General features: G+C 53.5%; 1 protein-coding gene across 1 annotated transcript in view; it reads left to right on the forward strand.

Moving 5' to 3' along the window:
• Positions 1 to 1,709: 1,709 nt before the first annotated feature.
• Positions 1,710 to 12,452, forward strand: part of INSR (insulin receptor) — a 38,588-nt gene continuing 27,845 nt past the window's right edge. Inside the window, exons 1-2 of the mRNA XM_048927230.1 lie at positions 1,710 to 1,985; positions 6,085 to 6,636. Coding sequence (XP_048783187.1) covers positions 1,910 to 1,985; positions 6,085 to 6,636 — 628 coding nt within the window. The 5' untranslated portion in view covers positions 1,710 to 1,909. The remainder of the gene's footprint in view (positions 1,986 to 6,084; positions 6,637 to 12,452) is intronic.

Genomic DNA, 12,452 nt, shown 5'->3' on the forward strand with positions numbered 1-12,452 from the left:
ACCGGGCAACTTGTGAGCCTGGATGGAGCTTTGACTCAATAAAAATAAGGCAACCTGTGCTTTATTCCATGCAGAACCGTCTCTTCCTGAGCTCCATGGGGTAACTTCACCTCAGCAACCAGAACCTGCTCCTAAGAAACCATAAAACGTACATGGGGAGAATGGTTAATGCTTAAGAAAGGAGCTGTACTCGATAGATCAGACATAGATCAGACTAATGGGTTTAGCAGTGTTTCTTAAATTGGAAATGATCGGAGAGCACAAAGTACAGCTATTGGGAATAGGACCAGGAGCACACTGGTGCTGGGTTCCCTTCCTGGAGCCCACAGTGCTGCTGCTGGGTTACGTGATGGCAAAAGCACGGTGGATTCAGAGCAGCGACCACATGGGAAAGGTTGCACACCGATGTTCCTGATCAGTAATTAGAAACTAAAAATAGTATTTTAGTGAAAGAGAATAGAGCTGTAGCCTTTAATCCTCCTTGCAAATCTGTAAGATGATATTATTATCACATGGAAAGCAACGAGAACGTGAGTAAGCAGAAGCAGGTTGCTATTACAGTCACATTCCAAATTCCACGCAGCTCTGGGGATGACGTGTGGCTCTTTCTGCTTTGTGCAAAGGCTCTGATACGAGGCAGGCTGAGCTGCAAGCACAGAGCGCAGTTTTGCTGCCCCTTCCCATTCCTTCTGCCCTCACTTCCTGCAGTGTCCTGAAGCGAGCGGATTCTGAGTCTCCCACACTCCTGTGGGTCGTAAATAGAATCTGAGCAAATGCCAGAGAGAGCAGAGCTGGGGGGAGCATTGATCCCACAGCAGCAGCTCTGACACACCTCCATCCTGCTGCCGTGATCGCAAAGGAAAGCAGTGCTGCTCACACAGGGCCCTTCATCTCAACATTCCAGTGCTTTGCAAAGGGTAGAAGCGGCCATTGCTGCCCAGCGACCACAGCCGATCTTGTTTGTGCGCAGGTGACTTTGAATCAGGCCCTGTCCTCAACTGGGAAACACAGAGGGTCACAGCAAGCTCCCCCAGAACAGCTGTGGGTTCATTGGCCGCTCCTCCCGCCATTCACAACTATGGGACACCCCATGGCTCCCTTCATACAGAGAAATGGCACAGATATTTACAACGGTGCAACCTCTCTTAATGCAGCTCAGTGCCTGCGCGGTGCTGGGGCTGCCTGCTGCTCCATGGGGAGAACCGTGCAGAGCTGATGGAGGGCAAAGATTTGGTAGAACCTCTTTAACGAGCGGGGCTGAATTAGAAAGGTTTTATTCCTGCAGTTTACGTAGCTCCACGTCTTGCAGAAACGGGACTGCAAACGCGTGATAAAATGACTGCAAATTGCCAGGAAACGTCCGGTAATGGCTTCATAAAACGGCGCAGCGAGGACGATTAAAAGAGGAGGGAAAAGGGCTTCAAACACCGCGTCCCTGTGTGGGAACCGGGCGGGCCGGGCTGCGCGCGGCTGCTTGGCGGCCAACAGAGCGGCACCGGGAGCGAACGGCACCGGGCCGCGCTCAGGGCCGCTCTCCGCTCCGCTCCGCCCGCGGCCGCCCCCGCCCTCAGCGCAGCGCCCCGGCCCGGCAGGTGGAAGCCGCTGCCGCCGCCGCGCTCCTCCCCCGTCCCGTCCCTCCCGGCTCCGCGCCGCCTCTTGCCGCCGCCCGCTCGCAGCTGACGGGGGCAGCCCCTTGTTTACTGGGCAGGAGGCGGCCGCCCGCCCGGCCTGCGCTGGAGGGGCCGAGAGCCGCGTCCCGAGCCGGGCCGGGCTCCGCAGCGGGGACCGCGGCCGTTCCGCGGGGCTCTTCCCGACGATGCGAAGCCGAAGCCGGGCCCGGCCCCCGCGCCCGCCCCGCGGCCTCTGATTCGCCCCCGCCGGGACGCGCCGAGCGGCTGCAGCGACGGCCATGGGAGCGAGAGCGGCGGCGGCGGCGGCCGTGGCGGTGGCCGCGGTGTTGGCGGCCTGCGGCGGCCGCGCGGAGAGTGAGTGCGGGCGGGGAGCGGGGGGCGGCGGGGCGGCGGGGAGCCGAGCTGCGGCCCCGCACCGCGAGGGGAGAGGCGGCCCCGCAGCGCTACCCTTTGAACCTCTGCGCGGCGGGGCAGGGCCGGGCCTCGCGGCGGGCGGCGCGGCCTCCAGCGCGGGGCGGCGGGGCCCGGAGCGCTCCCGCGGGGGGCGGAGAAGGGGGGAGGCTCGGGTGACCTTCATCGCTCGGTTCGGCGCTTTCGGCCCCGGGCGGCTGGGAGGCGCGACGGCCGCCGCTCCGCGGCTGTTCGGCCGCTCGTTCGGCGTCCCTCCGGGGCCGCGCCGGGAACGCGTTGTGCCGCTGCGCCGGGCGGACTCGCGGGGTCCGTTGGGGCCGAGCTGCGCCGCGCCGATCCGTCCGGGCCCGGCATCGGGCGGGCGTCGAGCACCGCCGTGTGCAGATCGCGGTTCGGCTCGGGCACGGGGCGAAGGAGCCGCACGGTGGGACGGTTCGTGCCGTCGGCGAGTTCCAAGAAGGTGAACGTGTTTATTGGGAGAGAAGCGGGCAGGTGCCGGGGCTGCCCCACGGCCCGCCCGTCGGCTTTCCCACCGCGAAAGGCAGCGGCGAGAGAACAGCTCGGAATCCACCCGCGATTGGGCATTTCTGAAACGTCGCCGGCGCTGCGAGAATAAAGCGCAGAGCGCAGCGCTCGATGGCAGCGCGGCTTCACCCCGCTGTGAGCTTCAGAGCCCCGTGCCGCCTCACGCCGAGGTTTGGCATTGAAGCCCTGAAGGAGGCCCTGGAGGTGCGCGGCTTCGGAGGGGCACAGCAGCGCAGCGACGGGCTGGTTGGTGAATAGCATTGATAACAAATACATGCACACGCTGCTCCAGCCCGCCGATGTCAGATCTGAAAGCGTTGTTGTTGCTGCTGCACCGAAGCGCTGTTTATTTGCTTATTTAAAAGCTAATTCTGCTTTTTATTGCAAGTGTAAAAGCTGAGCAGTTCGGATGGTGTTTGCTGTGTTACTCCATGGTAGGAAAGGAAAATGTGCTGTACAATTGTGGATGGATAGCAGGAGCGACATAGGAGGTGCAGAAGCAAAACCTGGGCTGGAATGTGTATCGCTCACACAGCACAAACACGGCAGCAAACATCTCACAGCCTGCTGCCGTGCTGAGGTCCAGCTCAAGGGCCCCGCAGTGGCTCACACAGCACAGTTGGGTCGGGGGATGCAGCACAAAGGCTGTGTGAGCACAGCACACGTTGTTCCCGGAGCGGCGGAGCTCATGGAGGCTGCGTTCTGGGCAGTGTCTCACATTCAGCACTGTGTGCCCCGTGATAACGCTGCTCCCCAGTGACGGTATTGTCTGATCTTCGAGCCTCATGGCAGCATTTCTCATGCCCCGTACTTTTCTCTTCCCTCTGCTTGTTCAGATGACCGGAGAGCTCTCCCTCCCCTTCTGAGTACGTCGTCGTGCTGCCCTGGGGATGCTCACCCATGGGTTTCCTGTGTTGGGTGCTGCCCCTGGGCTGTGGATCCATACCCCCACATTGCTGAGTGCTTCTCAGAACTTGACACTGTTCATATGTAAATGATGGAGGTGGAAAACCAAAGTTTGAAAACGAATGTCTCACTTATAGGTGTTTTTTGTTCATTGAGGCATGGCTGCAGCCTGTCCTGGTGCTGGGCAGGATGCTTTCTGCTCCACCATTATCCCAGGGATCACCCTGGGGCCCTTTTCCCATTTCCTAGTGCTGCAGCAGTGCGTAGAGCTGCCGTGGTTTGGGCTTCATCAGCCAGCACAGTTTTTCTTAGGCAGTTCGTTTCTTGAAGCAGTTTCCCATTGGTCATCTGAAATGATTTGTGGGCTTCCCCTGTCATCCTGGCAGACCCAGAGCAGCAGCAGTGGCTCACGGAGGTCCCAGGGTTTGGCCTGTGTGCTTTTATCACATTGCAGCCTTCATGTGGGGGTGTAGTGAAACTTGTCTGTGACAATTAATTGATTCGATTTTTTAAGTTACTTCGTTCTGAGTAACCAGAGACGGAGGAGCAGCTCCTCTCTGGCAGCAAGAGTGTTACTTCGCCTAAATCTGCTTCTCGTTGTCCTGGTAACAGTGAATGCTCGGCTGAGTGAGCAGCTGCACTGAGCTGCTGCAGAGTGGGATTCGGGCAGGGGATGGGGCTGAGGGCCCTGCAGCAGAGAAGCAGATTTGGCTTCACGTGGTTACGGCTCCTTCTGCTGGGTCCTGGAGGCATGAGAGAGGAGTTTGAGTGCTGTGGGTAATGCTTAGCACGTAAAAACTAACCTGAAGTAGATAATGAAAAATACACCTTAAATGTGATTCTCTCTACAGGTGGAAAAATCTGGCTAGAGCATTTAAATCTTCATAGGTTGAGCATCCCAGCAGCTTTGATTCAGTTGTTTGTTTCAGAACAGACCTGGGATGTGCTCTGGGTGCCGCGGGGCCTCAGAGCAGCACTGAGCAGCACCCCTTGGCACTGCCATCAGCGCAGGGATGTGGTGAAGGAAGCCGGGCAGCAGCCCTGTGCCTCCCCTGCTCCCGCTCTGCTGTGGCTGGAAAGCAGCTTGTTCTCCTCGCGATCTCCTGTAGGTCTGTGAAGCTCTTCCACTTGGCACCAGCTGAGCTGTGATTACGTTCCTCTTCCTCCAGTGAATGTCAGGAGCTCGTTAGAGGCTGTGGCAAAGTCAATCACTTCTCAGCGCAGGCAGATTGTTGGGTTCAGAATCAGAGAGAAATGTGCTGATTTTAATTGTTACTAAAAAAACCCCCAGCCTTGTTGCACTGATGAAATTTCTTCTAGATCTTTCCTTCCAACCCAAACCATTCTGCCGTTCCTGATGCTCTGTGCGCCTCAACTTCTTCCAGAAAGCATTTCTGAGGCTGTGCTCAGTGTGCCAGCAGCCCCGTTGGGCAGTAAAATTGCTCTGAGTCCTATTGCAGCGCTGCCAGTTTGATTTTTTTTATTGCAGTTGAGCAAAGTTTTAAACAATCATTAAGATGTTTGCATAAAATGTATTTTTAACTCACGCGGCAGTGGCACCCGTGGGGGTTTGACATTTGGAGCTGCCCAACATCTGCACGCACCTTCATTTCATAAGGCTTGATTACTGCAGAGTGATTTCTCGAAGCTCAGTTTTACAGTCAGTGGTCTGTATATACAGTGAGCAAAAAAGGTAAATACTCTGCTCTGTTAACTCTCAAGGGAGGATGTGTGTGCGCAGGGCAGTCCCGGCTGCGGGCAAAGAGAGTCCCTGCAGGGGATGCAGTCTCTGTATTTGGCTTTTGCAGTGTCGTGGCTGGGGCACCTCGCAGCCACAGCTCTGATCTCCCCACCTGTGCTCCGTGTCCCCTCTCCCCATCTCCGCTCCCTGGACGTTCAGGTTGCTGCCCCCCCTGCTCTGTTGCTCCCCATCTCCTGGGGCGGCTGCTCCAGCTGAGCAAGGCTGGGCAGGGCAGGGAGATCTGCAACCTTTAGAAAACAGTAACAAAGAAAGTCCCAGGGAAACACCTGATCTGAAAATAATGCCTTGGGCGGAGGCTGCCGGTGCAGTAAACCATTCCTGTCTGCTGGGCAGGAGTACAGCCTGCGTTCCTTCCCTCTATTTCCAGGCTTTTTCTTCTCTTCCGAGTGCTGCTGTGTTCTCCCCATTATTCCTTTCCTATCTTCCCCTCCCCGCCGCCATTCTCAGTGACCCCCCCAGCACCCATTGCACAATGCAGTGAGGTGGTTGTGTCGCTGGCAACTATCTAAAGAAAACAGACTGCGTTGCATGGACACCTCCATGTCGGTAAACGCTGAGTGACGTCCGCAGCCCGGCGCTGCCTTTCCAGTCGTGGTAGAGGTAAAATCCACAAACTCAAGATGGCAGAAAGTTATGAAATCCCCATTCAGTCGTGTTTTGTAATCGTATACCAGGGAGTGTTCCCAGCTCTGTTTCTTAAGGCTCCAAGCCTGCTTTGTGGCACAGGACCCGTCCGTGTAATCTGAATGCAGCTGAATGTTATGATACAGTTGGAAAAATGGGTGTATTTAGCAAGCTAACAGTCACCTTTAGAAGAACAAATAAACAGCATTGTTCTTTGCCTTCCAGTTTGCAGAAGCATGGACATCCGCAACAACCTGACCCGGCTGAGCTTGCTGGAGAACTGCACGGTGATTGAGGGCCACTTGCAAATACTGCTGATGTTTAAAACCAAGCCTGAAGATTTCCGCGAGCTCAGCTTCCCCAAACTGACTATGATTACAGACTACTTGCTCCTGTTCCGTGTATATGGCCTGGAGAGCTTAAAGGGGCTCTTCCCCAACCTCACGGTGATCCGAGGAACCCATCTGTTCTTCAACTACGCGCTGGTCATCTTTGAGATGGTTCACCTGAAGGAGATCGGCCTTTACAACCTGATGAACATCACGCGCGGCGCCGTGCGCATCGAGAAGAACAACGAGCTGTGCTACCTGTCCACCATCGACTGGTCGAGGATTTTGGACTCCGTCGAGGACAACTACATCATCGCCAACAAGGACGACAAGGAGGAGTGCGGAGATGTGTGTCCAGGAACCGTGAAAGGGAAAAGCAACTGCCCGCCCACCGTCATCAACGGCATCTTCATCGAGCGCTGCTGGACCCACGACCGCTGCCAGCGAGGTGGGTGAGCTCCATCAGCTGCTGTCTGTCCACCTGAATAATGCCCCCAAAGTGCCGTGTTTGGGTTCCCTGGAAAGTCAGCTCCCAGCTGTGCTCTGTGGGTGCAGCTCTTGTCTGTGTAATAGTATTAGGAATTCTTCTGGGGCTTGGCTATGGGATTACAAGCCTGGGTTGATTGAAAGGCGGAAACGGAGCGGCAGGGAAAGGTCATGTGGAATAAAGCTGACTTGGGAAGGATGCAGTAACGTTTTTACTGAAACCTTCCTGCCATAAAAAGGTGTGAGATGGGTGGGTGGGTGAGCAGTGTTTGCACACAGCAGGAAGCTGGGAGCTGGTCGGGCTGGGAGAAGGGGAGGGGAGGAAGGCCGGGTTTGGTGCCACGGAGATGTGCGCAGCTGCCGTCCCAGCCCCCAGACTCCAGATCTCAGTGTCCATAGGGTGGCTTTGAACTTCACACAGGTTTGTTTCTTCCAAACTTGAAGCTGACCTTAATTTTGGTTGTAATTATATGTTTGGTTTGATTTATGTTAAGCCCGTCCGACAAGAAGCAAAGTGAATTGAGTTAAAAGTGACACATTCAGAGCTGCCTGTCTCCTCAGCGGTGCTGCATCCAAATGAAGCAGTGTGTCCTGAGACGAAATTAGGAAACTTGCGGGCTGAGGAGAATTTCTTGCCAAGCTCTAAAGGGCAACTCTGAGCGCTGAGTGCCAGATTTCAGGCGGAATTCCTAGCAGTATGCATAAACTAATGAAATTAATGTGGTTTCCCCTCTGCTACTCCTCACCCCAAATTGTCTTGCTTCCTTTTAAAGAAAGTGGTTATTTTTTATTGCTGGAATAACAGGCTTTGAGCAGGATCATGTGAAAGTCTGTGTGCCTTTCTTTTCTGAAAGGAAACAAGGTTGTAAAGCATTGTAGTTTGGAAGCTCTTCTGGTATACAGTCATTATCAGCAGTGCACCTGGTTTGCTGTGCGTTCGTGGTCTGTTTTCTCCTGTTTCCCAGGGTTAGAGGTTGAACTGGAGCAGTTTTCTGTGACTAGAGCATTCATCACCCCTCATTCCTGTGAGTTTTGGGGCTGTGCTGCAGCAGACTGGAACGTATGGCTTTTCTCCTTTACGTGACTGTTTATTTCCATGAAACCAATAGGAATTTAACATTGCACCTCTGGGGCAGAGCTCTCAGTTCCTGAGCCTCTCCCATGGGCGCAGCGCGGGTCCCGGCGGGCGGCAGGCATTGCTCACACTGCGCTACCAAAGGAAGCCAACCTGGTGCCTCCGTATGGTTGGAATTTGAAATGGGAATTTGGGGAATTATTTCAGCAGTGCCAATCCTCCATTCGGTTTTCCGTGCTCCTTTTAGCGAAATTGGGGCAGCGATGCTGCGATGCCCTTTGGCTGTAATGGGCGGATGTTTCCAAAGACACCTGAATGAGTCTCATGTAGCTTTGTGGCGGATGCTGCTTCGTGCTCTCAGTGCAGCTGGTGCTCACAGGGAGATGGTGTCTGTCTGTGGCACCTGCCTTTGGCCTCACAAGTTGTTTTAACTGTTATGAGCGCTTTTTCAGACTTTGTTTTGACTTTTTTTTTAATTGCCTTTCGACTTCCTGCACTGACGCACTGTGCTGCGGTAGCTATGGTAGAGGCTGTGGTATTCATTTAGAGAATCTGTTGGTGGAATTGCTGCATTCCCTGTTCTTTGCCAGCCATAACGTATCCTTCATGCATGTAATTGCTTTGTCACAATTACTGTGAGCTCGTGGCAATACAACTTGGGCTTTCCTTTGCCTAAAGAGCTTTGCAGAGACTCTCAGGACTGAGGGCATCAATGGGATCGAATCTCCCTCTGCGCTCAGGCAGCTTATCTGGGGATCTCAGCACCGAATGCTGCAGCCCCCAGCACCCCCTGGCCCTGCCCTCCCCTGCCCATCGTGTCCGTGTCCCTCTGCTGCTCCTTGTGCATCTTTGGCATTCCTTCCTTTCAGCCAATTCCCGTCTCCCATTTGATTCCAGCACCAACTGAGTCACAGCACGCAGTTCAGAGCCGCTCCTGCAGCCCTTGGAGTCGTGCTGTGCAGCCCAGCAGTGTTTCAGTTGGTGATAACACGCTGGAGGCAGCAGAGCAGAAGATCTCCTTGCAGACGTGGGAGCTCGGGTGGCGCGTGGAGGAACTGAAATAATGTGGGCAGCTGTGTGCTTTGGGATGGCCAGCTGGTGGTACTGGGGAGTCCAGGAGGGGATGCCCAGCGCACGCAGAGAGCAGCCTGCAGGCGTGTTGCTCAGGATGTGTGACAGAATCGTCCTTTCCTTTTTTCTGCGTCGCTCGTGTTGGTGTGAAAAACGAACAGCAGTTCAGCTGAGGCCAACTCATGTTGTATTTTGGGTAGGAAGGGAGAGAAATATGCAGTCGGTTTGGAATTTGGGTCTAGCCTTGTGCTGCTTGTGGCAGCCAAGGGCTGTGCCTCTTCTGGAGGTTTTCTATCTTTTCAGCCCACGTTTTTATAAGCCTTTTTTATTTTTTAATGCATATGTATTTATTTTCATTGCTGTAGAAATTCAGTTCTTAGTTCAGCGCAGCGTCTTCACGCAGGGTGTCTCTGCTGAGGAATCCAGACAAGAAAAATGCTGGAAATGCCACGTCCCAGACCTCAGTTCAGATCTGCCAAACATGATTTTCATATTTTGCATTTTTTTTTCTTTCTTTTTTTTTTTCCAATGCAATAAAAAGTCTATATGTCTGTCACTGCTCTCAAGGAAGGAGCAATTCCCACTGAAATGGATTTCCTGCCAGTCTGCGCTCAGTCCTCTCTGTCCGTGTGTAATTTGAAGCAGTCTGATGTTCTCAGCAGTGCCTGGTTCGACCTTCTCCTCGTGTGCTGGGTCATCCAGAGGTGGAGGAAGGTGAGGGGAAGGAAGAGCGGAGCGGCCGAATGAAATTGACAGGGAAAGGATCTGTAACATCAGGCTGCCTTCAGTGAGCATCGCAGGGCTGCGCTGTGGGATGGGAGAACGCATCCAGAATACAGGGTGGGTTCTTCCTGGAGCAGATGGCGACATCCAGGTTCTCCCATTCATCCTGAATGAAACCTCTATCGGTTTCTGCCATCGTTGTGACACTGGCACTTTGTGCTACCAGGAATTGGAGCGTGGGCCATTTGGGGTTTGTCTGTAGACTTTCACGTGATTAAAAATAAAACTCATCTCTCTATCAATTAAATGCAATCAGGAATTTGTTAACCTCATTAAAAGGCGGTGGAAGGTGCGTGAAAGCAGCTGAAGAAGGGGGTAGAATAGAGCAGGTAGAATTGAGGGTGTTTTGGAGTACTTGGACGTCATGGAGCTGCTAAAGAGAGGCACCGTATGAAAATAATGATGCTTGTCTGGATTTTTTAATGATGTGTAAGCAGGTCTGGAGACGAAGGGCGCAGCCAGATCTCCCTTTCATTTTCCTGTGACCTATCCAGGAAAAATAATGGGGCAGGTGAGGGGCAGGTAAGGATCTGAAGGGTTGCTTTAGCAGCCTGCTTTGTTTCCTGGTACAAACAGCACAACAAAGCGCTCCGAGAAACATTGCTCAGTCCAAAGTGTTTTTCAGCTGCTGAGAAACAAAACGGAGTGCTTTTCAAGGGACTGTGCCAAAAGGAATGCTGAAAATACGAACATCTTCAAGGCAGTTTTAAATAATAAAGTTCAGAGGTGTGTGTGGGAAACGTTTTGTGATGTTTACTTAGGTAGAAATATTACTTAGCAACAGTTTCCTGTAATTTTTATGTGCTGGGAATTTCTGTAGCCATAAGCTTTGCTTTATTACCTTTCTATGGGAAAGGGGTCTCAGAGCACCGAGCGGACTGAGCCAACCCCAAGGGCAAGATATTTTTAAAGCTTCACACACAAAGAAATGTTTCCAGTCGCTACCACACGAAGTGGAAGTGCTCCTTTATTTGCAGATCTGATAAGAACTGCCTTTTTTCTTCCCAGCTCTGACAAATGCCAGATGGAAGTTGACACCCGATAATCTCTCTGGGGCGTCAGTTCCCATCCTTGCCAGGCGACAGCATTAGGAAGTGTGTGTAGTGCTGGGGCTGCTGTGATGCCTCCGAACAGCCACAAGTCCCAGACTAATTCACTTGGGCTGGTGAAGAGCTCATAAAGCATTTATGGTGCTCGGTGGTGCAGCCCAGAACCGGGGGGCACAGCAACAAACCGAGCTGGGCTCCATGCAAGATGCCCGTGGTTGGGTTCCGTGGGGCAGAGGGGTTTTCTCTTAAGACTGGAGCAGTGTTGATCTGTGCTGGCTGAGCTGCACATTACTTCTGTCCCCTCCACCGTTCTCCACTCATGGAGGTGTTTAACCCCTTGTGTGCCACTGCTGACGTGAGCAACGTTTGGGGTCGGGTCAGCTCTCAGTGGCTCAATGTCATTGTGATTTCCAGGGCTGGCATGCCAAGAGTGCTCTGACAGAACACTTATTTTTCCCATTTGAAGTACGCTTCCAAGTTACTGTGTTTGCTTAAACCAGGGAACTTGCTTTAGCCCTCATTAGACAAAACGTGGAAGGCTGGCAGCACTTGGCGGGCAGGTTTGTTGGAAGTGCTGCTGTCTGGGCATGGCAGAAGAGAATGATAAAGAGCAAAAAACCTGAGCAACAGGTTAACCAGTGTTAGCAGCACGCATGGGTGCCCTGCAGATGGTTCACCCGTGTGTGGGGGTGAAGAGGATGGTTTCATTCAGAGGGGGGGTCCCCAGGGCTGAGGGCACTGGGTGAGGTGAGCTCTGGGTGTCCCATGTCTGCCTCCACTCAGCTCTCCTCATACAGGAGGAGCAGCAGTTCTTTATTTTAAATCTAAATCTTTCATTATGTGCTGAAAGGACGTCTTGTGGGAGGCACTGCAGCGCTGTGAGCCGGTTGGCTCCGTACAAAGGCGTGCATTCAGCGTATGTGAGAAGAGCAACTGAAATCTGTCCCTTGGCAATGCTCTCTAAAGCATCTCTCTCTATCAGGAATTGTGTTTGACAGGGTTTGCCGCTGTAAATAAATCTTGTGTTAAGAAAACAACCAAATCATGCAAAAACACAGGCAGGCAGTGAGCAGTGCAGGGGCTGTTTGTGGCTGAAAGCCGTGGGTGTTGGGTCCTGCGGGCAGTGAGGGGTGCAGTGGGGGCTGCTGTGTCCTGCAGGAAGCTGTGATGATCCTTCTCTCGGCCCGTGACAATGGCTGGGTATGAGTTCAGTGCTCGTGCTTCCCAATTGTATCCTATAATTGTGTGCAAGTTCCTATTGGAGGGATGTGAATGAACTTGCTGGGATGTTTATGCCTCTTAATTAGTGCTGGGCTTCCAGGAAAATAAGGCAATGTGAGTCTGCAGCCATCACGGGACAGCAGGGGCATCAGGGAGCCGAGCTCCTGTCAGCACCTGCATTCCTGAACTCCATCAGGCGTCCATGTTGTGTTACAGCAACACGTGGGCTTCGGTGCTTGACGAGCAATAAAGATGTTCATTAAAGTTGGAGGATCAGGGAAGCACTTCCTGCCTGTTCTGCAAAACACATCAGTCGCACTCTATGGGTAAAGAAAGCATGAAGGCAGGGATTGAATCAAGGCAGATCAGACTTACTTTCCCTAGTCTGCTGTCTCCTCGCAGTGCAGTGGCATTGGAACAAGGCTGCTGGCACTGCTGCTGTTGGTGCAGCCCCAGCGGGGCCGGGACCCCCCAGGGAGCCTCAGTGTGTGGTGAGCCCATACCTGCTGGATCAGGGTCCCTGTGTCATGCATCACTTTGTTCCTGGGGTGCAACAGGTGAGCTGTGCTGTGAGGAGGA

The sequence above is a fragment of the Lagopus muta genome, chromosome 26, assembly GCF_023343835.1.
Source record: "Lagopus muta isolate bLagMut1 chromosome 26, bLagMut1 primary, whole genome shotgun sequence".
NCBI lineage: Eukaryota > Metazoa > Chordata > Aves > Galliformes > Phasianidae > Lagopus > Lagopus muta.